This window comes from Vicia villosa, linkage group LG2 (assembly GCF_029867415.1).
Source record: "Vicia villosa cultivar HV-30 ecotype Madison, WI linkage group LG2, Vvil1.0, whole genome shotgun sequence".
Lineage (NCBI taxonomy): Eukaryota > Viridiplantae > Streptophyta > Magnoliopsida > Fabales > Fabaceae > Vicia > Vicia villosa.
Window position 1 is genome coordinate 72,442,442 of NC_081181.1, and position 24,290 is coordinate 72,466,731.

The 24,290-nt window shown below is 35.9% G+C and overlaps 1 protein-coding gene across 2 annotated transcripts; it reads left to right on the forward strand.

The window, feature by feature from the left end:
* The first annotated feature begins 20,808 nt into the window (after positions 1-20,808).
* LOC131651393 (metalloendoproteinase 2-MMP-like) lies at positions 20,809-23,704 on the forward strand. 2 transcript variants are annotated; one of them, XM_058921059.1, is made up of 3 exons: positions 20,809-21,105; positions 21,229-21,355; positions 22,635-23,704. In XM_058921059.1, exons 2-3 carry the CDS (start codon positions 21,297-21,299, stop codon positions 23,482-23,484), a joined length of 909 nt encoding a protein of 302 aa, XP_058777042.1. In that variant the 5' UTR covers positions 20,809-21,105; positions 21,229-21,296; the 3' UTR covers positions 23,485-23,704. The 2 variants fall into 2 exon arrangements, with proteins under 2 accessions (XP_058777042.1, XP_058777043.1); XM_058921060.1 differs by having other exon boundaries at positions 21,256-21,355.
* The last annotated feature ends 586 nt before the right edge of the window (positions 23,705-24,290 follow it).

A 24,290-nucleotide genomic window follows, 5' to 3' on the forward strand; every position in this document is an offset into this window, starting at 1 on the left:
TGAAAGAGGAGAATCTTCTGGAAGCAGAAGATCTGACAAGAAGAAGGTCATTTGTTATGAGTGCAATGAGCCTGGACACTTCAAAAATGAATGTCCAAAACTTCAGAAGGAGAATCCCAAGAAGAAGTTTCATAAGAAGAAAGGTATTATGGCAACATGGGATGATTCAGAATCAGAATCAGACTCTGAAGGCGAGCAGGCAAACCTTGCACTGATGGCCACAGTGGATGATGGATCAGAATCTACATCAGAATCAGATTCTGGAGAGGTATTTTCTGAACTATCTAGAGAAGAGTTAGTTTCCAGTTTAACTGAACTTCTGGAACTCAAGGCTCATCTTAGCATCAAATACAAAAAGCTGAAAAAGCTATTTGAATTTGAAACTAAGAAGCTGGAAGTGGAAAATTCTGAACTGAAGGAAAAAGTTTTAAAATTATCCAAAGATATTGGATCTCCTTTTGAATCAGAAAAATCCATTCCTAGTATCAATCATATTCTGAAAGAATATGACTCGAGCTTCAGAAAGTTTTTATCTAGAAGTATTGGCAGAAGTCATCTTGCTTTTATTATATATGGTGTTTCTGGAAACAAAAGGATTGGCGTTGGCTATGAGGGTGATACCCCACACAAATTTGAACCTGTAGATGATATGAAAATCACATACAAGCCATTGTATGATCAATTCAAATATGGCCACTCACATGATATTAGGCTCACTTCACATGCCAAAAGCTTCGATGCTACACACACTAAGAAGCATGTGACACAGCCTAGAAAATATCATGCTGCCAAATCTAAAGAATATCATGCTGTTCCTCCTGTTGTTTATTATGCTAAACCCAAGTTCAATCAGAACTTGAGGAAAACTAACAAGAAAGGACCCAAGAAGTTGTGGGTACCTAAGGAGAAGATAATTTCTGTTGCAGATATCCTTGGCAGCAAAGAAGACAAAGCACAAAATGTCATGGTACCTGGACTCTGGGTGCTCGCGACACATGACGAGAAGAAGGTCTATGTTCCAAGACCTGGTGCTTAAGTCTGGTGGAGAAGTCAAGTTTGGAGGAGATCAGAAGGGCAAGATAATTGGCTCTAGAACCATAAGTATTGGTAACTCTCCTTCCATAACTAATGTACTTCTTGTAGAAGGATTAGCGCATAACTTATTGTCCATAAGTCAATTAAGTGACAATGGTTATGACATAATCTTCAATCAAAAGTCTTGCAAGGCTGTAAGTCAGAAGGATGGCTCAATCCTATTTATAGGAAAGAGAAAGAACAACATTTATAAGATCGATCTTTCTGATCTTGAGAGGCAGAAGGTGACTTGCCTCATGTCTGTTTCTGAAGAGCAATGGGTCTGGCATAGAAGATTAGGACATGCTAGTTTGAGAAATATTTCTCAAATTAACAAACTAAATCTGGTCAGAGGACTCCCAAATCTGAAATACAAATCAGATGCTCTTTGTGAAGCATGTCAGAAGGGCAATTTCTCCAAACCTGCATTCAAGTCTAAGAATGTTGTCTCTTCCTCTAGGTCGTTGGAACTTCTGCACATTGATCTGTTTGGACCAGTCAAAACAGCATCTGTCAGAGGGAAGAAATATGGATTAGTCATCGTAGATGATTATAGCCGTTGGACATGGGTAAAGTTCTTAAAACACAAGGATGAGTCTCATTCAGTGTTCTTTGAATTCTGCACTCAGACTCAGTCTGAGAAGGAGTGCAAAATCATAAAGGTCAGAAGTGATCATGGTGGTGAATTTGAGAACAAATTCTTTGAGGAGTTCTTCAAAGAAAATGGTATTGCCCATGATTTCTCTTGCCCTAGAACTCCACAGCAAAATGGAGTTGTAGAGCGAAAGAATAGGACTCTACAAGAAATGGCCAGAACCATGATCAATGAAACCAATATGGCTAAGCACTTCTGGGCAGAAGCAATAAATACTGCATGTTATATTCAGAATAGAATCACTATAAGACCTATTCTAAATAAGACTCCTTATGAATTGTGGAAGAACAGAAAGCCCAACATTTCATATTTTCATCCTTTTGGATGTGTTTGTTTCATTCTGAGTACTAAAGATCATCTTGGTAAGGTTGATTCTAAGGCACAAAAATGTTTCCTTCTTGGATATTCTGAATGCTCTAAAGGCTACAGAGTATACAATACTGAAACATTGGTTGTAGAAGAATCAATCAATATCAAATTTGATGATAAGCTTGGTCTTGAAAAGCCAAAGCAGTTTGAGAATTTTGCAGATATAGATATTGATATATCAGAAGCTGAAGAACCAAGAAGCAAAGTTTCAGAAGCTGAAAGTCTCAGAAGCAAAGGATCAGAAGATCAAGTTGCTGCATCTTAAGAGAATCTCAGAATTTCTGAAGAGCCAACAGTCAGAAGATCTTCTAGACTCACCTCAGCTCACTCAGAAGATGTGATTCTTGGAAAGAAAGATGATCCTATTAGAACAAGAGCATTCCTTAAGAACAATGCAGAATGTCAATTAGGTCTTGTTTCTTTGATCGAGCCAAATTCTGTTGATCAAGCTCTAGAAGATCCAGACTGGATAATTGCCATGCAAGAAGAACTAAATCAGTTTACAAGGAATGATGTATGGGATCTTGTTCCTAGACCAAAAGGATTCAACATCATTGGTACAAAGTGAGTCTTCAGAAACAAGCTAAGTGAGAAGGGAGAAGTGGTAAGAAACAAAGCCAGACTGGTGGCTCAGGGTTATAGTCAGCAAGAAGGTATTGACTATACAGAAACCTTTGCACCGGTGGCCAGGTTAGAATCTATTCGCTTATTAATTTCTTTTGCCACTCAACATAACATCACTCTGTATCAGATGGATGTTAAGAGTGCCTTCTTAAATGGCTATATAGATGAGGAAGTCTATGTCCACCAACCTCCTGGTTTTGAAAACTCCAAGTCTCCAGAACATGTTTTCAAACTAAAGAAATCACTGTATGGGTTGAAGCAAGCTCCTAGAGCTTGGTATGAAAGACTAAGTTCTTTCCTTCTGAACAATGGTTTCACTAGAGGACAAGTGGATACGACTCTCTTCTGTAAAACATCTAAGAAGGACATTTTAATTTGTCAAATTTATGTTAATGATATTATTTTTGGAACATCTAATGCTACACTTGGGAAGGAGTTTGCTAAGTATATGCAGGCTGAATTTGAAATGAGTATGATGGGAGAACTCAAGTATTTTCTTGGGATTCAAATTAATCAAACTTCTGATGGAACATATGTTCATCAAACTAAGTATGTGAAAGAACTTCTGAAGAAGTTTAATCTTTCTGAAAGCAAAGAAGCCAAAACTCCTATGCATCCAACGTGTGTCAGAAGTTGTACAGAGTCTACAGAAGATCTAAAGAATACAACTTAGTAGGATTTTGTGATGCTGACTATGCTGGAGATAGAATTGAAAGGAAGAGTACTTCTAGAAGTTGTCAATTTCTTGGAAGTCACCTAATCTCCTGGTACAGCAAGAAGCAAGCTACCATTGCCCTCTCAACAACAGAAGCAGAATATGTTGCTGCTGCTGGTTGTAGCACACAAATGCTCTGGATGAAGAGTCAGCTAGAAGATTATCAAATATATGAGAGTAGCATTCCTATCTTCTGTGATAATATTTCTGCCATATGTTTATCTAAGAATCCTATCTTGCATTCCAAAGCTAAACATATTGAGATTAAACATCATTTCATTAGGGACTATGTTCAGAAGGGTGTTCTTTCTTTAAACTTTGTGGATACAGACCATCAATGGGTTGATATCTTTACAAAACCCCTTGCTGAAGATAGGTTTAAGTTCATTCTGAAGAATATCAGTATGGATTTATGCCCAGAATGAGAAGATGAGAAGTTCTTACGTACGGATAAGTTCTGAAATGTGTTGGGATTATGTTTTTATAAGAAGTTCTGATAGTGATCAATTAGAAGTTCTGATTATGTTATTACTAACGTTTCTTTATCTAAGTTGATTCAGAATCTCTTTTAAAGTAAAACAGTTGTCACCAGTTTTCCAGAAAATGAACACGTGTTCACTATTTTTGGACAAGCATGCGTACAGTTGAGGAGACGCCGCCCTAGGTAACTGTGCAAATCATGTCAATTTATCACTTTATCTCTTCTAACGTCATATCTCATTAAATGCAAATTGATGTCATGCTTTTCTGTAATCATTTCGTTTAAAACATATTGCATTTTTTTCAAATCCACCCTTTTATATACCCATCTTCACTTTCATTTCATCTTTTTACTTTCTCTCTCTTCATTCATTCCTCTCTTTCTTTTCTCATTCATTGCATAAACCCTAGTTCGTAACCGAATCCCAGTATATCTCCATGAATCCTTCTTCAAGTTCCTCAAGTCAAGAAGAAATGTCTTCTGCTCATCTTGTTTTTCGCAAGCATGGTTATGCTCCCTTGAAGACCTGTTCCATTCCTTCATCTGAAATGGAAGTTCTATGTGAATCTTCGGTAGATTTTGAAAATCTAAGATTACATGGTTTCAACACTGATGCTAAGACAATGGAACAAGGCTGGTCAAAATACCTTGATAGATTGGTTGGACCAATTTATCCTGCATTAGTGAAAGATTTCTGGGCTCATGCAACGGTTACCGCAACTGCAATCATCTCCTTCGTGTTAGGGCATGAAGTTGTGATAACTGAGAAGTTGATCTGGAAGTTATAGAATCTTGATGATGAAGAAGGAAGCACTTGTCCTCTTCCTAGCAGAGTTTGTTGGTTAACAATTGAGAGACAAATATCTAATGTTACTGGTATTTCATCTCATCAAACTGATTTGTTGAAACCATTCTACCAAGTTTGGGCAGAGATTATTCTAGGATCTCTCCATCATAGAAGGAGATCGTTTTCCTCAACATACATTAATCCGGATCAGAAATTTGCTCTCTTCTGCATTGGAAGAGGAATTTAAGTCAACATCTCCAATATTCTTTTTCAGAATTTGAAGACTTATATTGAAGAGTAAAGAGATGAAGAACGCAAGAAGTATCCTAACTTCACAAGAAATGCTGTTCCCTTCGCCAGAATGATTTCAGAAATTCTGATAGAAAGTGACTTGCTGGATTCACTGAGAACTATTGGAACGTCCAAGTTCTTTGGCGTCATTCAAGGGCATGTTATAAATGGTTTTGACCTACAAAGGATGGAACTCATTGAGAAGGTAATTTCTGTTCCAGTAATATTTCCAGATATTCTGACTAGAAGGGTTCCGGTTGAAGGTTTTGCTTCCTTGTTTAAAGAAGAACTTAACAAGGCTGTTAAGCGTTATTTGGAAGCTTCTGTAAAAGCTCAATCTTCTGTTGATCCTGCATGGATTCGAGGAAGAGTTCTTCCTTCTCTGGCTGAACTGCAGCAGAAGGAACAGAAGAAGAAAGAAGCAAGGCTGAAGAGAAAAGCTTTAGAGGAAGAAGTTAAGAAAGCTAAGAAGCAGAACATTACTTTTGATCATGTCAAAGTAAATTCCAAGGAATATCAAGAGAAGCACATCAGGGATTCTTTCCGTGCTGAAAGAACTGGCAATTTCTCCAGGCAAATATACTCACCTCCTTCTCCTGAACCTCAAACTTCTCTCCTCATCCCAACCAGTATCCAACCTCCTCCTTCTGAACCTCAAAATCCCCTTATTATCCCAGAGGTTGTTCAACCACCTCCTTCTCCTCTATTCTTAATCCACTACCTCTAAATGTCTGTCCCCCAGCATCTTCTGATATTCCATCCTCATCAAACCTCCCCACAGATACTCCATCCTCATCTACCACAAATTCTACACCTTCTCTATCCCATCCCCTACCTTCCAGAGAATCCAATCCATACTGCCTTCTTTACCCTGACTACAAATTCACCTTCAACCCTCCTGAACCTGAACCTCATATCTATCTTGAGCTGTTCAAACATGCCTTTGTCTGTAGGCTGGATATCTTGAGAGATGCCTTCTTTAATGACCTTGATGATGTTTCCACTCGAAATCTTTGGAGAAGCTTTCGACAGGATTTTCAGGTTGAAGCTATGGAAGTCCAAAGGAGACTCGTGGCTGCTGCACCTGGTGCTCCTGGATGTTTCTTGGAAGATGATGGTGTATACTATCATCCCATCAGAAACAGGAGAGTTCTTGAGGAGAAGATGTATGTTGATGAATTGGAAGACAATCCTTGCAGGGATATTGTGGTTTGGAGACCTAAGTATCCAGTTCTGACTGGAGACTTCAAGTGGTTGTTTGACTTTCTGAGGGAGAATCCTTCTGAGAAGTCCCCCAATATGGTCATTCCAGAAGTTATTTACCCTCCGGAAGTTGAAGGTCCTACTGCTCCTAGGAATCTAGCTGCCATTCTTCAAGCCCTTGGGAATGGAGATTTTGATCTTCCTGCTCCTGAGTATGAAGAAGATGCTTCTAGGGAAGAAGCTGATGCTGAGATTCATCCTGCTGGGAATATTCCTACTGAGGAAAATCATGATGATGATCTCACCATGGATGCTGCTGTTGAGAATGCTATCCCTTTGAACAGAAGTTGTGAAGCTTCTTCTGAAGAACCCTCTCTTCTGGTGAAGACTTTAGAGGCTATTCAAAAGAATCAAGCTGAACTAGCTTCTCGCATGGACAAGCAAGAAGATACCAACAATGAGTTTCGCTCATTTATGGAGAAGCGAGCTGATAGCAATGCTGGGATTCAAGACCTTCTGGCGAAGATAGTTTCTCAACTAGGCCAGTCGTAGTCTGTTGTGTCTTAGTTGTCTCTTTCTTCTTGCATCTGCTTTGTGCATCTATCTTCTCATCCCTTATATCTTCTGATTACTTCAATGAATGAAATCCTTTATCCTTCTCTCATATTGTTTGTTTTTCATCTGAATCTTTTGTGTTTTTTGATGTTATGACAAAAAGGGGGAGAAAATGTGATAAATGATCTGATTTATATTATCAGTTGCTGGGAGTAAGTCTCCACATTTCTAACAGAATTTGCGAGTTCTATGTCTTTGAGTGTTTTGCAGGATTGAAGACACTCTAAAAAGCTCAACATGAGAAGCAAGCTGAGTGCTGTGAAGTTTCAAGATCAGAAGCAAGAAGGAAGAATGTTCTGAAATTGAAGCAAGCTGAGTGTTGTGAAGCTTCAAGATCAGAAGCAAGAAGGAATAATGTTCTGATATTCTCGTGGCAGAATATGTTCTAACACATGAAACATTCTTAACATGCTCTGATACATTCTTTTTATGCTCTGATACATACTATATGTTCTGATACATATCTTATGTTCTGATTCATTCATGCTTTGACTTTTGTGGTTTAGTTTGTTCTATAACATTTCAGGATGTAGAGATGCTCTGATGATGCCCTGGTACATTCAACAATGTTCTGATACAATCTAGAATGCAATGATTCAAGAAGAAATTCAAAGCTCTGAAGCTGTCTGTGGACCTCCGATTTTTTTTTAATACCGGGCCATACCTCTGTTCTGTAGAGATACGTGAACTGACTCTTCTTTGTCGCTTAATGCTTTCGCATTTTTTTTTTGAAAATATCACAGAGTCGCCACCGACCTTTTATTTTATCCAATTAAGGAAAGGTTTATAAAAGAAACAGAAAAAAGACCTTTAAGAAATTCTGGGTAAGGGGGTAGGTTATACAAAGGGAAGGTGTTAGCACCCTTTGTATCCATGGTTATCCATGGGCTCTTAAGTTTGCTTAGCTCACTTGTTTTTCGATCACTTTTCAATTGCTCTGAGATTGCTCATATGTGGTTTCAAATACCTTTGTAAATTGAATTTTGTAATGATCCGTGTGTGGATGTATACAAAATGCTTGTTTATCTTTCGAAAGATGTTTTGAAAAGAACGTTAACTTTGTAATAACCCGTGTTTGGATGTATACAAAGTATTGTCTTTTTTGAAAGTTTTGAAAAATCAACAGTGTATGAGAATTTTGTTTGTTTTGATTTGAGCAAGCAAACTAGGAGGTCTACCCTGAGTTGTAAGGTCTTTATCCTATTTCCTTTAAAAATCTATCCTTTCATCGGATATAAAAGCAAGGTTCGATTTTGTACTCAAAACAGTGGAATTTTGACTTTGACTTTGAAAGAAATGAGAAGGGATTACCTCAAGAGGTGCAAGTGTGATTGTGATTGGATTCAGATATTTATCTTTGAAGTTAGTGATCTAACGGTTCAATTTTATCTTTGACATACACGCAGTTTATATGTGCTGGAAATTAAAGTGCGGAAATGTAAAGCGCGGAAAGTAAATCTACGCTATTACATCGATTGTGCGGGAAATGTAAACTAGCCTATTTACATGAATTTGACATCCTATACATTTATCTAGGAATTTAAATTGCAAGAAAAATAAAAGGCATGTTTTTGGATTTTTTATGATTGGTTTTAATTATAATTAATGCATGATTAATTAAATTAAAATGAAGAAAAAGGATGAAAATAGATTTAAACCTAGAAATTAAGTTTAAAATATGTACAAAATATTTGTTGATTAATTTTAAAACAAAACTAATTTTTTTTGGAATTTTTGGAATTGATTTAAGTTAATTAAAACATAATTATGCAAATAATTATACAAATAATTAAAACTTAAAGAGAAAATTATTCAAAATATGTACAAAATTAGTTTATAATATATAAACAATATTTAACACAAAGAACAATTTTTTTTAGGATTTTTTGATTGGTTAGAATAATAAAAAAGTAAATATATAAATATATACTAATTAATTATGTAAAATATTGAAATTTTGAAGAAAAACAAAATATTTTTATTTCATAAAATAGTATATTATTTTAGAAGTATAAAAATATTTTTTGTGTATTTTTTGGATTTTTAAAACTATTTTTAATTAATTTAACAAAGAAATTAAAACAAAATAGAAAATAAAATAAAAAATAAAAGGATACTGATCCTGTGTGGTAATCAGTGAGGGAGCATGGTGGGGAAGAGTGATCTGGCGCGTTGGATGAGTTGATGGATGGATCAGAAGGCCCAGATGGTGAGGGACCATAGCACGTGGAACACCTGCAAAACACTGAATTCCAAGTCAGTTTAAAAAAACACGCGCGCGCCTCCCAGCGAATCAGAGGGCGCCACGCATCATCTTCAACCTTCAGATGGGTTTTTACACCGTTCATTTGCAGGTGGTGTAAAAAACCCAATCTTTTACACCTGGTAATAATAGCGAATACAAGCAAACGTGAGTATAAATTTGGCGCGATGGTATGGTTGAGTTCGTATTGTTCATGCGAACTCAATGGTACTATTCAGAACCTGTAATTTTGCCTAATTTAGAAAACCCTAATTTTGGGATGAAGAACCCTAAAATGGTGGTTTCGTGTATACGCATCTAAAACTTAATTAAAGCTCCAGAAATGATCTACACCTCAAACCAAACTCAATAGTATGTCTACATCTTGTTAAACATGTGTGAATAGCCAGATACGAATTGATTTTAGTTTGAACAATTTTTGACCTGTGTAGCTCGATTCAGTGAGCTTCAAGGCTTGTAATTGATTGAGATAGTTTCAGTGATGTTCAAGGAAGGTGTATGAATGCTTAGTTTGTATTGAAATGAGCAGAAATTACAAATTCGAATTTGAGTTTTCTTTGAATTTTTTCAAGTGATTACAAAGGTGTTATGCTTAGCTTTTCTTCTGAACTTGTCTCCCCTTTGTTACTGAACTAAGATAGCTTATTTATAAGCTATGTGTGCTTAGAATTGAAGCTAACTTGCAGCTAGTTGCCTTTGTTGAAAACTTGGTTTTTAAATATTAAAAACCTTGAATTTTTGACCAAGTCTTGACTCCATTCAATGCTCTTGCCTTGTGCACCAATCCTCTGCAGAAAATTGAAGGTTCCTTGGGTGAGTCATGCTTAGATTGTAAGCTACCATTTATCCATGCATTTTCCTTTTAATTTTAATCTTAAAGTAAGATAAAATCATGCAAAAAATGGATAAAAAAGGTATGGGCTTAGTCTTGGTCGTGGGAGGCCCATAGTAACATGGAAATGATGTTTGAATGCTGAAAACTTGGCCCCATTTGGAAAAAATACAATTTTGAACAATGTTGATTTCATGTATTTTCCCAAAATTTAGCCAACTTCAACAAGGTGTAAGTCCCTCAATTTTTGTCATATGAAGGAGATCTTGCACTTTTTGGAAACCTCAAAGAGTCCTCTAACCAATGCCTTTGGTCTCATGTCAAAATGATTTTTGAAGCTCCTTGTGTGTCCTTTTGAAAAAAGTGTCTTTTTGTTGACTTTGAAAATGACCTGTAATGTCTTTGATCATATTTTTCAAATGGTGAATCCAATGACCATGGGATCAATGGCATTTGAAAGATAATTGAATTTCCTTCAAAACAAGCTTTGGTTTGAATTTTTTGGATGAAGGATGAAAGAGTTATGATCAGTCAAAGTTGAGTTGACTTTTCAGGCAAAAACCCTAATTTTGAATCTTAGGGTTTTGTTGATTTTTGATCTTTCCTTGATGAATTATGATCATCCAATGATCAAATGATGAATCCTTTGACAAAATATGGACTTTGACAAAAAATTTCATTTTTGACTGTCTGTTGACCTTTTTGGTCAAACGGGTCGTCTGTTGACTGTTTGAGCTGCTGACGGTGCGTCTGAGTGAATTGAAGTTTGAAAATTTGTATGATGGTACTTTGAGATATATGGATGTGTATGAAATCCATTTGAGCTCTCAAAAACTTGTTGCTCCTGTAAAAACAAGAAAAACCCTGATTAGGGACTGTTTGTGTAGGAGATATTTAAGCGTACTTGATTTTTGCGCAGTGTTGAGTCTCTGCTAATCGCGTGATATTCAGAAGACTTCTAGAACAAAAATCTTGGAATTTTGAATTGTGAAAGATTGATTTGATTGATGGTACAAAACACTGAGAATTGTACTGCCAGCAGTTTGGCTGTCAACTGACTGTTCAGGTATTGATGTAGCAGTTAGAGTGAAAAATCAACGGTCAAAGTTAATTTTCTTTTTTGTTGTTTTTTTTGTTTTTGTTTTATGTAAAAAATGAAAGTTTATTTACATGACTTGTTAGAAAAACACAGACATAATAAATAACTAATATTTACGGTATGCGGGCAAAATTACCGATAATAACCCTGAAAATCATTTAATGCACAGAAATAGGAATATTTGACTGGCAGAAAACACACAAAATAATATCTTAGTAATTAAGCAATATTATGGCAAATAGTACAACATTTAATACTGACAGTACAAATATCACATACTATATTGAACAGTACGACGAAGAAACGGTACATTTAAGAAATAAGAAATACGGCAAATTTTAAGAATGACGATTAATGACCCATGCTATGAACAATAACATGTAGATGATTGGGAGCATAACCATTGCAGGTCCACACTCCTCAGGACTATGCAGGCAGAAGAAAGTCATGATCACCGTAGCAATGGTGATGACTGTAAGAAACAGTGTCTCTATCCACTTTGCCATTCTTGTCAGGGAAGAAGAGAAAATAGATATGAGATAGGAATTTGAAAGATGAGTTGGAATTTGATGTGAGATTTTATGAAAGAAAATGAGAGGTATTTATAGAATGGAAAGAAGGAAAGAGACGTTGGGGAATGATGTGATTCCGTACAAAAGGAAAATTTGAGTGGAAGTAAGATTTGAAAGAAAGTGTATGATAGTGTTGGAAAAAGGAGAGATTTGATTTTTGAAAAAGAGATTTGAAAAGATTTTTGCAAATAATGGAATATAGTACAAAAATTAGTGGGAAACAAAAGATAATAATAATCTACTTGTTACCAGTACAGTCTGAGTTTCCTGATTCTGCGCCTGCAAAAAGATTTAACTCTGTACCAATTGTGTCAGTACTATTTATCTGTAAATAAATAAATAGCATGTGTGAAGTAATAAACAGTATTTGGTGTTTGCGTAAGAATAAATTCAACTGCAAGCCAAATTACTGTATAAGAAAAATTCTAAAAACTAAGTATTTCATATGTCAGGATATTTGTTGAAATAAAAAATCCATGATTATATGAGACCCTTAATTTTCAGATTGGAGTTTTCTTGAAAAATATGTGGGCAAATTTTGGGGTATAACACTGTCCTTTGGAAGCAAGAAGCAGAAGCTATGAATGTTCTGAAGATCTAAGCATATGTGATCGTCTCAACTGAAATGGAAAATACTCAGGGAAGTCCTTTATTTATAAATTTCTTCCAGTATTTATTTCAGGGGGAGATTATTTATCTCAGGGGGAGATTGTTAATCTCAGGGGGAGACATATTCACACACTATGTTTATACGCTTATGCTATAACTGTGTAATTGTCTTTAGCCGTCTGATATTCTGATTGCAAATTCATATCATTTATATATGTTTTTGTCATCATCAAAAAGGGGGAGATTGTTAGAACAAGATTTGTTCTGATCAATATTCTTAGTTTTGATGATAACAATGTATATGAATTTTGTATGAGATAATGTGGTACTCTAACACTATGCAATTTCCATTTCAGGAATCACATAAAGAGTATGCACAAAATCAGGGCAAGAAGCACTGACTCAGAAGGTTCAGCATGCAACATCAGAACATGCTCAGGCAAGACATCAGAAGATGGTCAAGCAGAATCAGAACATGGTCTATGGAAGCATCAGAAGAACTTGAGATCAGAAGCTGAAGCACTGAAGATTCTCATGGTATCACGCTAAGAAGCACTTCAAGGTCAGAAGACAAGAAGATGCTCTGCACCAAGCTGTTTGACTCTGATGATATTCAAACATTGTTTACACAAACATCAGATCAGAAGCAAGTACAAGATGGCAGGCTACGCTGATTGACAAAAGGAACGTTAGAAGCTATTAAAGGCAACGTCAGTAGACACAGCGAAAGCAAGGCTCAAGGTAGTTGACAAAAGAGTGAAACATTAAATGCAATGCTGTACGGATCACGCAACGCATTAATTGCTCCCAACGGTCATCTTCTCAAGTGCCTATAAATAAAAGTTCTGATGAGAAGCTGAATAGAACACTTTGCGCATACATACAGAAATGCTGTCAAATTCAAAAGCTTTCAAACTTCATCTTCAACCTCACTACATTGCTGTTGTAATATCTTAGTGAGATTAAGCTTAAACTTAAGAGAAAAATCACAGTTGTGATAATAGCTTATTAAGAAGCATTGTAACTCTTATAAGAATTTGTTTACATTAAGTTGTAAGAACTAGTGGAGATCAAGTTGTGATCGGATTCTCTAGAAAGTCTTAGAGGGTATCTAAGCATTGTGTTCCTAGAGTGTTCAGGTTTTGATCAGAATACTCTAGAAGACTTAGAGGGTATCTAAGTGGAAAACCATTGTAATCTTGTGTGATTAGTGGATTAAATCCTCAGGTGAGGTAAATCACTCCAAGGGGGTGGACTGGAGTAGTTTAGTTAACAATGAACCAGGATAAAAATCATTGTGCAAATTGTTTTTATCTTACAAGTTTTAAAGCTACACTTATTCAAACCCCCCCTTTCTAAGTTTTTTTCTATCCTTCAAACATGTGGATCAACTCGAATACTCAAGAGCTATAGGCTCTTTGATGTATGCTATGATTAGCACTAGACCGGATATTGCTTATGCGGTTGGAAAGTTGAGCAGATTTACTAGTAATCCTAGTAGACATCATTGGCATGCGATAACTAGGGTATTCAAGTACTTAAAGGGTACTATGAATTATGGATTGTCATATATGGGATTTCCTTCGGTGTTAGAGGGTTATTTGGATGCTAGTTGGATAAATAATGTTGAAGATTCATCCTCTACAAGTGGATGGGTATTCTTGCTTGGGGGAGGTGTCATCTCATGGGCTTCCAAGAAGCAAACATGTATAACTAGTTCCACAATGGAATCTGAGTTTGTAACATTAGCTGCTGCTGGTAAAGAAGCAGAATGGCTAAGGAACTTGGTATATGAGATTCCGATATGGCCTAAACCGATATCACCAATTTCTATCCGTTGTGATAGTAGTGCCACACTGGCTAAAGCATATAGTCAAATATACAATGGAAAGTCTAGACATTTGGGTATTAGACATAGTATGATTAGGGAATTAATCATGAATGGAGTGATATCTATTGATTTTGTTCGGTCGCAACAAAACTTAGCTGACCACTTGACGAAGGGGTTAGCTAGAGACTTAGTGAAGAAGTAGGTAATTGGGATGGGATTAAAGTCAATTTAAATCTATTAACTATGGTATACCCAATTCCCTTCTAATACAACGTTAGAAGCAGAATTCAATATGGAAAGATCATAATTAAAAATTGGAGCAATTGTGTTTATCTTCCCAAGGTATGTGCTCAGACCTGCAAGTGATGGCTAGGTTGAAGTATATCTTCTTAATGGTTCTTTTGAAAAATTGCAAATGCAGGTGCAAGATTAAAAGGATCACCTATGTGAGCATGAAGTTTTGCCGCTTCAAGAAGCTTGGACTTGGCTTCCTATATGCTTATTAATGGATAAGGACACATGGCTTGTAAAGTGTCAAGTATGAATAGTAGAGTATTGTAAGAAACATATGTGTACTATATCTTCAGATATTCAAATGGATTGACGGGTTCAAACATTGTGACACCCCGATTTTCGAGTATTTGGAATGTGTATTTGTACTAAGATGAAAATTCAATCGCAAGACATTTTCGTCTATGCATTTGTTTGATTGTTATACTTGTAAGTAAATCATGGATTATACTAAAATGGGGGGGGGTTGTTGGTGATTTTAGTATCATCAATGTATTTTGGTAGTAATGTGATTTACTATAGACCAATGCAATTATGCGTTAAGTTTGAAACGAGTTAGGGTAGTGCGGAGTGCACGCTCGTCGAGCCAAACATGTAATTGAATACGAATAATAGAAATGTGGTTCCAAGGGGCGTAGCCCCTGGCAGGGTGCGGGGCAGCGCCCCGTCGGGGTCCAAGGGGCAGAGCCCCTGGCGGGGTGCGGGGCAGCGCCCTGCCGGGGTCCAAGGGACAGCGCCCCTGGCTGGGGTCGTGCACAAATCTTTAGGGCCAGATCTTCTGGAGAATATCAAATAGTTGAATGTATTTTACCAGAGATTCATTGCAATGAGAAAACTTGGAAGAGACATGTAGATATTAATGCCACACTTCCTCAATCCGTTGCTCGACATCCTGAACCAGAATGTGAGGATTTACAACCTGACGTAAGAGGTTCTTAAATTGCTAAGACAATGAAATCTGGCTAATCCAAATATGCTTCCAAATGTTACTACCATTCCCTAACTTACACGAAATTGTCTTGGTGATTCAATTACACTTTTCAATCCTAATCGATGTTAAGCCAACCTGATCTTTCCATTAGATAGACATATTCTTACATGAAACCAATCAAGAACAGTCCATCATTGGTGCTTGCACGTCTCCCTATCTAAAGGAAAAAAATTTGTGAAAAAAATACAAAGCTAAAGTTTAGAATAATATGTATTTGAATTTTAATTACTTGTGAGACTTATGTGGCTATAGGCCCTAAAACCTTCTAAAACACCTCAATTTAGTTATTTTCTGATTACTCTTTTAGCTAAATGGTTTGGTTGTGCAACCAGGTCTTTCCTCTACACCACCGTTATACCCTTGGGGCTGTCCCTTTTCTGCCTCGTCGACGATGGCTTTCAAATGGACGCTACAGGGTGGATTCTTCGGCAGTTTTTGTCGTCAGTTAATCGGGTCAATTGATGCTCGCCTTAGGCAGATCTACAACTGTTTTCTTTAGATTTGTTAGAATTAAATCAAGAAAATCCTAGAATATTAAAGTAGTAACTAGAAGCCTATTTTAAGTTTCTCTTAATTATTAAGTGTTAGCTAGTTGTGAAAAAAAAGTGTTAGCTAGTTATCCTATAAAACACTTAACTATTAAGAAATAGGATTAGAATATAGCTGGTAATTAGCACCGCCAACTAACCGCCAACAAATTACCGCCATTGGTGCAACATGCAACAAACCGAGATGCAACAAAGCCAATGCAATGTGATAGCTTTGCTTAGTGGAGACAAGTAACTTAATTGTTAAGTATAGAAAAGCCTATAAAAGGAATGCATTATGTACATGTAAAAAATATCAAGCATCAAATATATGAAGTAGAGTATTAAAAGAAAATCACTTCCTCTATTATTTAGTTGAGTTTATTTTTTATGTCTCATTAGAATATCAAATTGGTATCAGAGCAAGTTAGGTCCTGCTAGTGTGAGTGTCAAAAATATTTTTGAGTGTGTGAGGAACAAAAGAGTTCTCATTGTGTCAAAATTATTGTGAGTATTTTTTGAGAGATATGGCAAATTATAATTTTGTCTGGTCCGGTCCAAAATTAACCGCAGAGTTGGATTTTAGTTACTGGGAATTGTTGATGACAACACATCTAAAAGCTCACAATGTTTGGAGCTTTGTGGATCCTGGTTTACAACAAGGAGCTGATGAAGTTGCTCGTAGAAGGGACCAGTTGGCACTTTCACAAATTCATCAAGGAATTGATTACTCAATATTTGGCAAAATAGCAAATGCCAAAACTGCTAAAGAAGCATGGGACATATTGAAGTTGTCACATAAAGGAGTAGAGAAAGCTCAGAAGTCCAAATTACAATTGCTGCGTAGAGAATATGAAAGGTACGAAATGTCAAATTCAGAAACAGTAGAACAATATTTTTCTCGTGTTATAAATCTCGTCAACAAGATGCGAGTATATGGAGAAGATAATCCAGATAGCAAAGTGGTAGAAAAAATTCTACGTACGATGCCGATGAAGTTTGACCATGTGGTGACTACAATAATTGAGTCCCACGATACAGATACTCTATCTGTAGCAGAATTACAGGGAAGCATTGAAAGTCATGTCATCAGAATATTAGAAAAGACCGAAAAAGTGGTAAAAGAAGAAGCTCTAAAGAGTCAGATAAATTTCAACAACACTTCTGAGTCAAGTTATATTGGAGAAGAAAGAGGTCAAAATACTTTCAACAGAGGAAGAGGAAATTATAGAGGCAGAGGCCGAGGAAATTATGGAGGAAGAGGACGTGGCAACTTTAACCAATGGAGAGACAATAATTTCAATACATCCAATCAAGGAAGAGGTGAAAATAATTTTGGATACAACAATCGTGGTCGAGGAAACAATTTTGGATTCATCAATCATGTTCGAGGAAGAGGTAACTACAACCAAGAAAGAACGAATTACAGTTGTTATCACTGTGGAAAGTTTGGACACAAAGCAGCTGATTGCAGATACAAACATCAGATAAATGTGGCAGAAAGTTCGTATCAAAATACAGGTGAGTACTTTGAAAATCCACAAAATTTATTTTTGGCCAGTAATAAATTTTCTAAGGAAGAGGATATATGGTATCTGGATACTGGATGTAGTAATCATATGTGTGGGAAAAAGGAATTATTTTCTTCTCTAAACGAAACGGTAAAATCTACCGTGAAGTTTGGAAACAATTCAAATATTCCAATTTTGGGGAAAGGCCGAATTTCTATCAGGTTGAAAGATGGAACTCAAAACTTTATTGGTGATTTTTTCTATGCTCCTGGTCTTCATCACAATCTCCTGAGTATGGGTCAACTGTCAGAGAAAGGTTACAATATGCAGATTCACAATGGTTTTTGCACATTGATTGACAGAAATGGAAGATTTATCACAAAGGTAAGAATGACACCAAACCGCTTATTTCCTTTGAAAATTCAACATGAAAAATTTCCTTGCTTGAGTTCTATCATTCCAAATGATGATTGGTTGTGGCCCATGAGATTTGGTCACTTTCATTTTTCTGGCTTGAATTACTTGTCGAGAAAAGAATATGTTTCTGGATTGCCTGTTGTGAATATTCCAAATGGAGTATGCGAGACTTGTCAGATTGGAAAGAAGCATAGAGATTCATTTCCAACTGGAATGTCTTGGCGAGCGAAGAAGCTGCTAGAGATAATTCATTCAGATTTGTGTTCAGTGGAAATACCAACACCTGGTGGCTGTAAGTACTTTATTACTTTTATTGATGATTTTAGTAGAAAGACTTGGGTGTATTTCTTGAAACAAAAATCAGAAGCATGTGATGCCTTTAAGACATTCAAGGCATATGTGGAAAAACAAAGTGGTTGTAAAATCAAAGCATTGAGAACAGATAGAGGTCAAGAATACCTCGCTGGTACAAGTTTCTTTGAACAACATGGAATTGAGCATCAATTAACAACAAAGTACACACCTCAACAGAATGGAGTTGCTGAAAGAAAGAATAGAACAATCATGGATATGGTGAGATGCATGTTGAAGGCTAAACAAATGCCTAAGGAATTTTGGGCAGAAGCTGTTGCTACTGCAGTTTATATTTTAAACAGGTGTCCTACAAAAAACGTCCAAGAAAAGACGCCCAAAGGAGCTTGGAGTGGAAGAAGACCCTCAATCCGACACCTTAGAGTTTTTGGATGTATTGCATATGCTCATGTACCAGATCAATTAAGATAGAAGTTAGATGACAAAGGAGAAAGATGTATCTTTGTTGGTTATAGTTCAAACTCAAAGGCCTATAAGCTTTACAATCCAGAGACAAAGAAGGTGATTATTAGTCGAGATGTGACTTTTGATGAAAGAGGAATGTGGGATTGGTCCTCAAAGTCACGAAAAGATCCAAAATTAACTTCAAATGATTACGAAGAGGTGAATGAATATAATCTAACACCTGATGAGCCAGAGACATCCAACAGACAACAAACAACGCCTGATGAGCCAGAAACATCCAACAGACAACAAAGGCCGCGTAGATTACCAGCCAGACTGCAAGATTGTGTTTTGGGCAATGATAATGATCCATCTGATGAGGAGATTATCAACTTTGCTTTATTTGCAGATTCTGAGCCATTTACTTTTGAAGAAGCAGCTAATGATGAAAATTGGAGAAAAGCCATGAATGAAGAAATCAATGCAATTGAGAAGAATCAAACATGGGAGCTGACAGAGTTACCAGCATACAAGAAAACTATAGGAGTGAAGTGGGTGTACAAGACAAAGTACAAACCCAATGGTGAGATTGATCGGTATAAAGCAAGGTTGGTGGCAAAAGGATACAAACAAAAACCATGTATTGATTACTTTGAGGTATTTTCTCCTGTTGCAAGGTTAGATACAATTAGAATGCTTATTTCGATATCAGCTCAAAATAGTTGGAAAATACATCAAATGGATGTCAAGTCTGCATTTCTTAATGGAAATCTGGAAGAAGAAGTGTATGTTGAGCAGCCTATAGGATATGTAGTAAAAGGAAAGGAAGATAAAGTCTATAGGTTGAAGAAAGCATTGTATGGCTTGAAGCAGACACCAAGAGCTTGGTATAACAAGATTGATTCTTATTTTGTGAAGAATGGTTTTCAGAAATGTCCTCATGAGCACACTTTATACATCAAATACATGGATCCTGGAGATATCCTTATTGTGTGCCTATATGTTGATGTCCTAATTTTCACTGGAAATAATTCAGAGATGATTACAAAATTCAGGAAGGCTATGATTCAACATTTTGAAATGACAGATTTGGGCCTAATGTCCTATTTCCTTGGCATTGAGGTCATCCAACAAGATGATGGAATTTTCATATCTCAAAAGAAGTATGCAAGTGATATTTTGAAGAAGTTCAAGATGGAGCATTCAAAACTAGTTTACACACCCCGTTGAAGAAAAGTTGAAGTTGACAAGAGAAAATGATGGAAAGAGGGTAGACTCAACCCAATATAAAATTTTGATCGGAAGCCTAAGATATCTGATTGCGACAAGACCAAATATAGTATATGGAGTTCGATTACTCAGCAGATTCATGGAAGAACCACGTGTTAGCCATTTACAAGGAGCAAAGAGGATTCTTCGTTATATCAAAGGTACTCTAACCGAAGGTATTTTTTATGCTAGTAATAATGATATGGAACTTGTTGGATACACAGATAGTGATTGAGCTGGAGATATAGAAACAAGAAAAAGCACGTCAGGGTAGGCATTTCATTTGGGCACAGGTGCAATTTCATGGTCTTCAAAGAAACAACCCGTTGTTGCACTTTCTACTGCTGAAGCTGAATATATTGCAGCAACCAGTTGTGTTACTCAAACAGTATGGATGAGAAGAATTTTAGAAGTGATACATCAGAAACATAATAATCCTACAAATATATATTGCGACAATAAGTCGGCAATTGCACTGAGTAAGAATCCAATTTTTCATGGACGTTCCAAGCATATTGATATTCGGTTTCATAAGATAAGAGAGTTGATAGCTGAGAAAGAAGTGGTGATCGAGTACTGTCCCACAGAAGACCAAATTGCAGATATTTTTACAAAACCATTGAAGACCGAACTATTCTATAAGTTAAAGAAAATGCTTGGAATAATACAAGCTTGATTTAAGGGAGACAATGTTAGAATTAAATCAAGAAAATCCTAGAATATTAAAGTAGTAACTAGAAGCCTATTTTAAGTTTCTCTTAATTATTAAGTGTTAGCTAGTTGTGAAAAAAAAAAGTGTTAGCTAGTTATCCTATAAAACACTTAACTATTAAGAAATAGGATTAGAATATAGCTGGTAATTAGCACCGCCAACTAACCGCCAACAAATTACCGCCATTGGTGCAACATGCAACAAACCGACATGCAACAAACCGCCAATGAAATGTGATAGCTTTGCTTAGTGGAGACAAGTAACTTAATTGTTAAGTATAGAAAAGCCTATAAAAGGCATGCATTATGTACATGTAAAAAATATCAAGCATCAAATATATGAAGTAGAGTATTAAAAGAAAATCACTTCCTCTGTTATTTAGTTGAGTTTATTTTTTATGTCTCATTAGAATATCAAGATTCAGATCTGTTTACTTTTTTTTCGGTTGAGCCTTCACTGGATTTCAGTTTGTGGGTGGTGGAAGAGTTCGTCGGCGGTGGTTGCATGATGCAACTCGGTTGCAGTTATGTCATCTCCTTCTCTGCTGGGTCTCCATATCATGCATTCTGACGCCAGTTTTTGCTGCAACTAAGCTTCATCTTCTCTGATGCGTGAGTGTTAACTTTTTTGATTCTTAAATATCTGTTTGGTTCCAACTATGTTGAGATTTGCAAATTTTAAGATGTTGTTTATCTCTATTGCGTAAAAGAATTTTGATTTGTTTTGACTAACAGTGGTTTGTGGATTCTTGCTTTGGTTAGAGTTGCTATCTCTGCGGTCTTAAAATCTACTTCAGTCGTTTATGATTGATTCCAGAGTGTTTGGCCAGAAATGGTCGGGATTACTTACCGCAGTTTGTGCGTAAGTTGTTGGTTAATGAATTCGATATCGTGTTGATGGTCAAGTTCATTCACTGTTCTCATTATCTGATTTTAGTAATAGTCTTCATATATCATTTTTTTTTTTTGAATTTGAATTCGCACCATAAGTGGTTTGCTTGATTGTACTCGTAAATTATGAATGTCTATCTCTAATTCAGATTGCGTTATTATTTTATTTTAGGGTTAAATATATTTGTGGTCCTTCTAAATAGTTCAAATTTCGTTTTTAGTCCTTCAAAATATTTTTTTCAAAGAATTGTCCTTCTAAAAAAATTTCATCCACACTTTTGGACCCTAATACTAAAATTGTTGCTAATTCAGTCGCTAAGGCTAAAATCGTTGTTAATTATAACGGTAACTTGTAAAAATCGTCGCTAAATTGCATGATGGATCAAAAGTGTGGTTGAAAATTTTAAAAAGACCACTTTTTGAAAAAAATATTATAAAAGATTAAAAATGAAATTTAAAATATTTAGGAGGGACGGTAAACATATTTAACTCTTTGTTTTATTGGGTCAAGCTCTATATCTTTCATTCTCTTGTATTATTATTATTATTATTTTTATTTTAATGAATTTTGAATTTATAAAAAATATTAAAACAAATCAAAATAGCTTTTATTTTTCGGCATAACATCATTCATTTTTACATACAATCGTACTTAAACCATAAAAAATATATCTTTTCTTAGAATTTTAAACAAACCGCGTCAAACATAGCGTCTTATATAGTACCTCTAACAAGATTAATAAACAAAAATAATTAAGTCAATCATTAAAATTCCTTGTGATTACATCCTGGTTAATAAACAGTTTCATTGACTTTTGCAAACCATGCCTATTTATATTGTGTGGAATAATTTCACTTAATTATTCTTTAATACACTTGGAAACTTCCTAGCACTTAATTAACCTATAACATCACTTAATAACCCCCCATTTACTAATCAAAATAAGAGAAACAAACTAAATAAGCCATCATATCTTGTCTAAATCTTTTTTAAATCTATCCATTTTGATCTTTTCATCATATTTCTAAATTAAAAAATTGTGATGTATGACTAAATAGTTAATTTTATTCAAATATTTATTTTTAAAGGATTGTTCTTACCCAAAGTATATGAATAATTTCTAAATCCAATGACCAAGTTATATAATAAAAACCTAAAGCTTAGCTTACATTTTCTCAAACCCAAGCTATGAAATTCAGAGCACAAAAAACCTTTACATTCCTTTTGATATTATCTTTTCTATTTGCAGATGCAGAAGCAGAATACCCCTATTTCTTAAACGCATAATCTCTCGTAACTGGTTTTCAAGACTCTGGAATAGTTTCAAGTCAATCTTCCAAAAAGCTCTAAAGATTGGAGACACGGCCAAAGAACTTCCTGATTTGAAAGACTTTTTACACTTCTCCGGATACTTAAACTCTTCCACTTCGAATCCAAATTTCACTGATGAATTCACGGTAAATCTTCAATCTGCAATAATCAAATTTCAGAAAACTTTCAATCTCAAAACTTCAGGTCAGCTTGATGAAAATACATATAATATTCTGTCAAAGCCACGTTGCGGTGTTCCTGACATCGTAAACGAAACCACCACCATGAGTAACGACGTTAAGTCGTTTAAACCATGGTGGACGGGAAAAGAGTTGAAATATGCTTTTCACCCGGAGAATAACCTTCCGGAGAATGTTAAGTCGTTGTTTCAAGACGCGTTTAATCGTTGGTCGAAGGTAACTGCGTTGGACTTCGTAGAGACGGTGTCGTTTAATGGTTCGGATATTCGTATAGCGTTTGTGACGATGGATGGAAAAGGTGGAATGGTTGGAGGTGGTTATGTAAACAATAGTGTTCATGTTGGGAGTATATATTTGGATGCTGAGGAAAATTGGGTGGTGTCGAGTAAGAGTGCTATTGATGAGGATGATGTGGATTTGGAATCATTTGTGATGCATCAAATTGGACATTTATTAGGGTTGGGACATTCTTCTGTGGAAGAGTCTATTATGTATCCGATTGTGTTGCCAAAAAAGAAGATTGAGTTGGTGAATGATGATGATTTGCAGAAGATTCAGCAAATATATGGTGTGACAGTGACTCCTTGAAGTGGTTAACATAGTTCTTGTTCTTGGCTTGGCTAGTGGATTTATGGGTATTTGAGTTTTTGGTGTGTGTTTGTGTGTTTGAATTAGATACTAGTATGAAATTAGAAGTTAAAAGTATGTTATGTAATAAGACTGTTGTTGTGAAAAACGATACCAATAACAAAGTATAATAGGGAATTAGGGAAGAGAATAAGAACACAATAATTGGTTATAACTGCTATTCTTTTACTTTCTCTTAAAACAAGATTACAAGTTTACAAGAATAACAAATAACCTCTCTCACCCTAAATTAGGATTTGCAGCTTAGCAATGATGAGAGACTAGTATGCTATTTATAATAAAACCTAACATACTAACTAATGGGCTTTTTCCACAAGGCCCATTACACAAGCCAACTTAATAAACAAGCTAACTTAACAAATTAGGGTTTAAACACTAAAACCTAATTTAACATGCTAATAACCCTAGCATCTTCGACACAAGCATGTGAACAACCTTCGACATCATGCTTAACCCTGTCGAACCAAGAAGCTACCCTTCGGCCATACTAGAGTTCGATCCAAAATCTCACAAATCTCCACCTTGGATCTAACTCTACAACATCAAGGGAACAAACTAGCTTTCTTCATGCAGCTTTATCAACTGCATACAGTGGAAAAACTTGCAACTCGGCAATGTCTTGGTGATCATATCAGCAGCATTGTCTTCAGTCGAAACCTTCAGCACTTGGACTTCTCCACGCTCGATTACTCCTCTGACGAAATGCAGCCTCACATCAATGTGCTTAGTTCGCTCATGATAGGCTG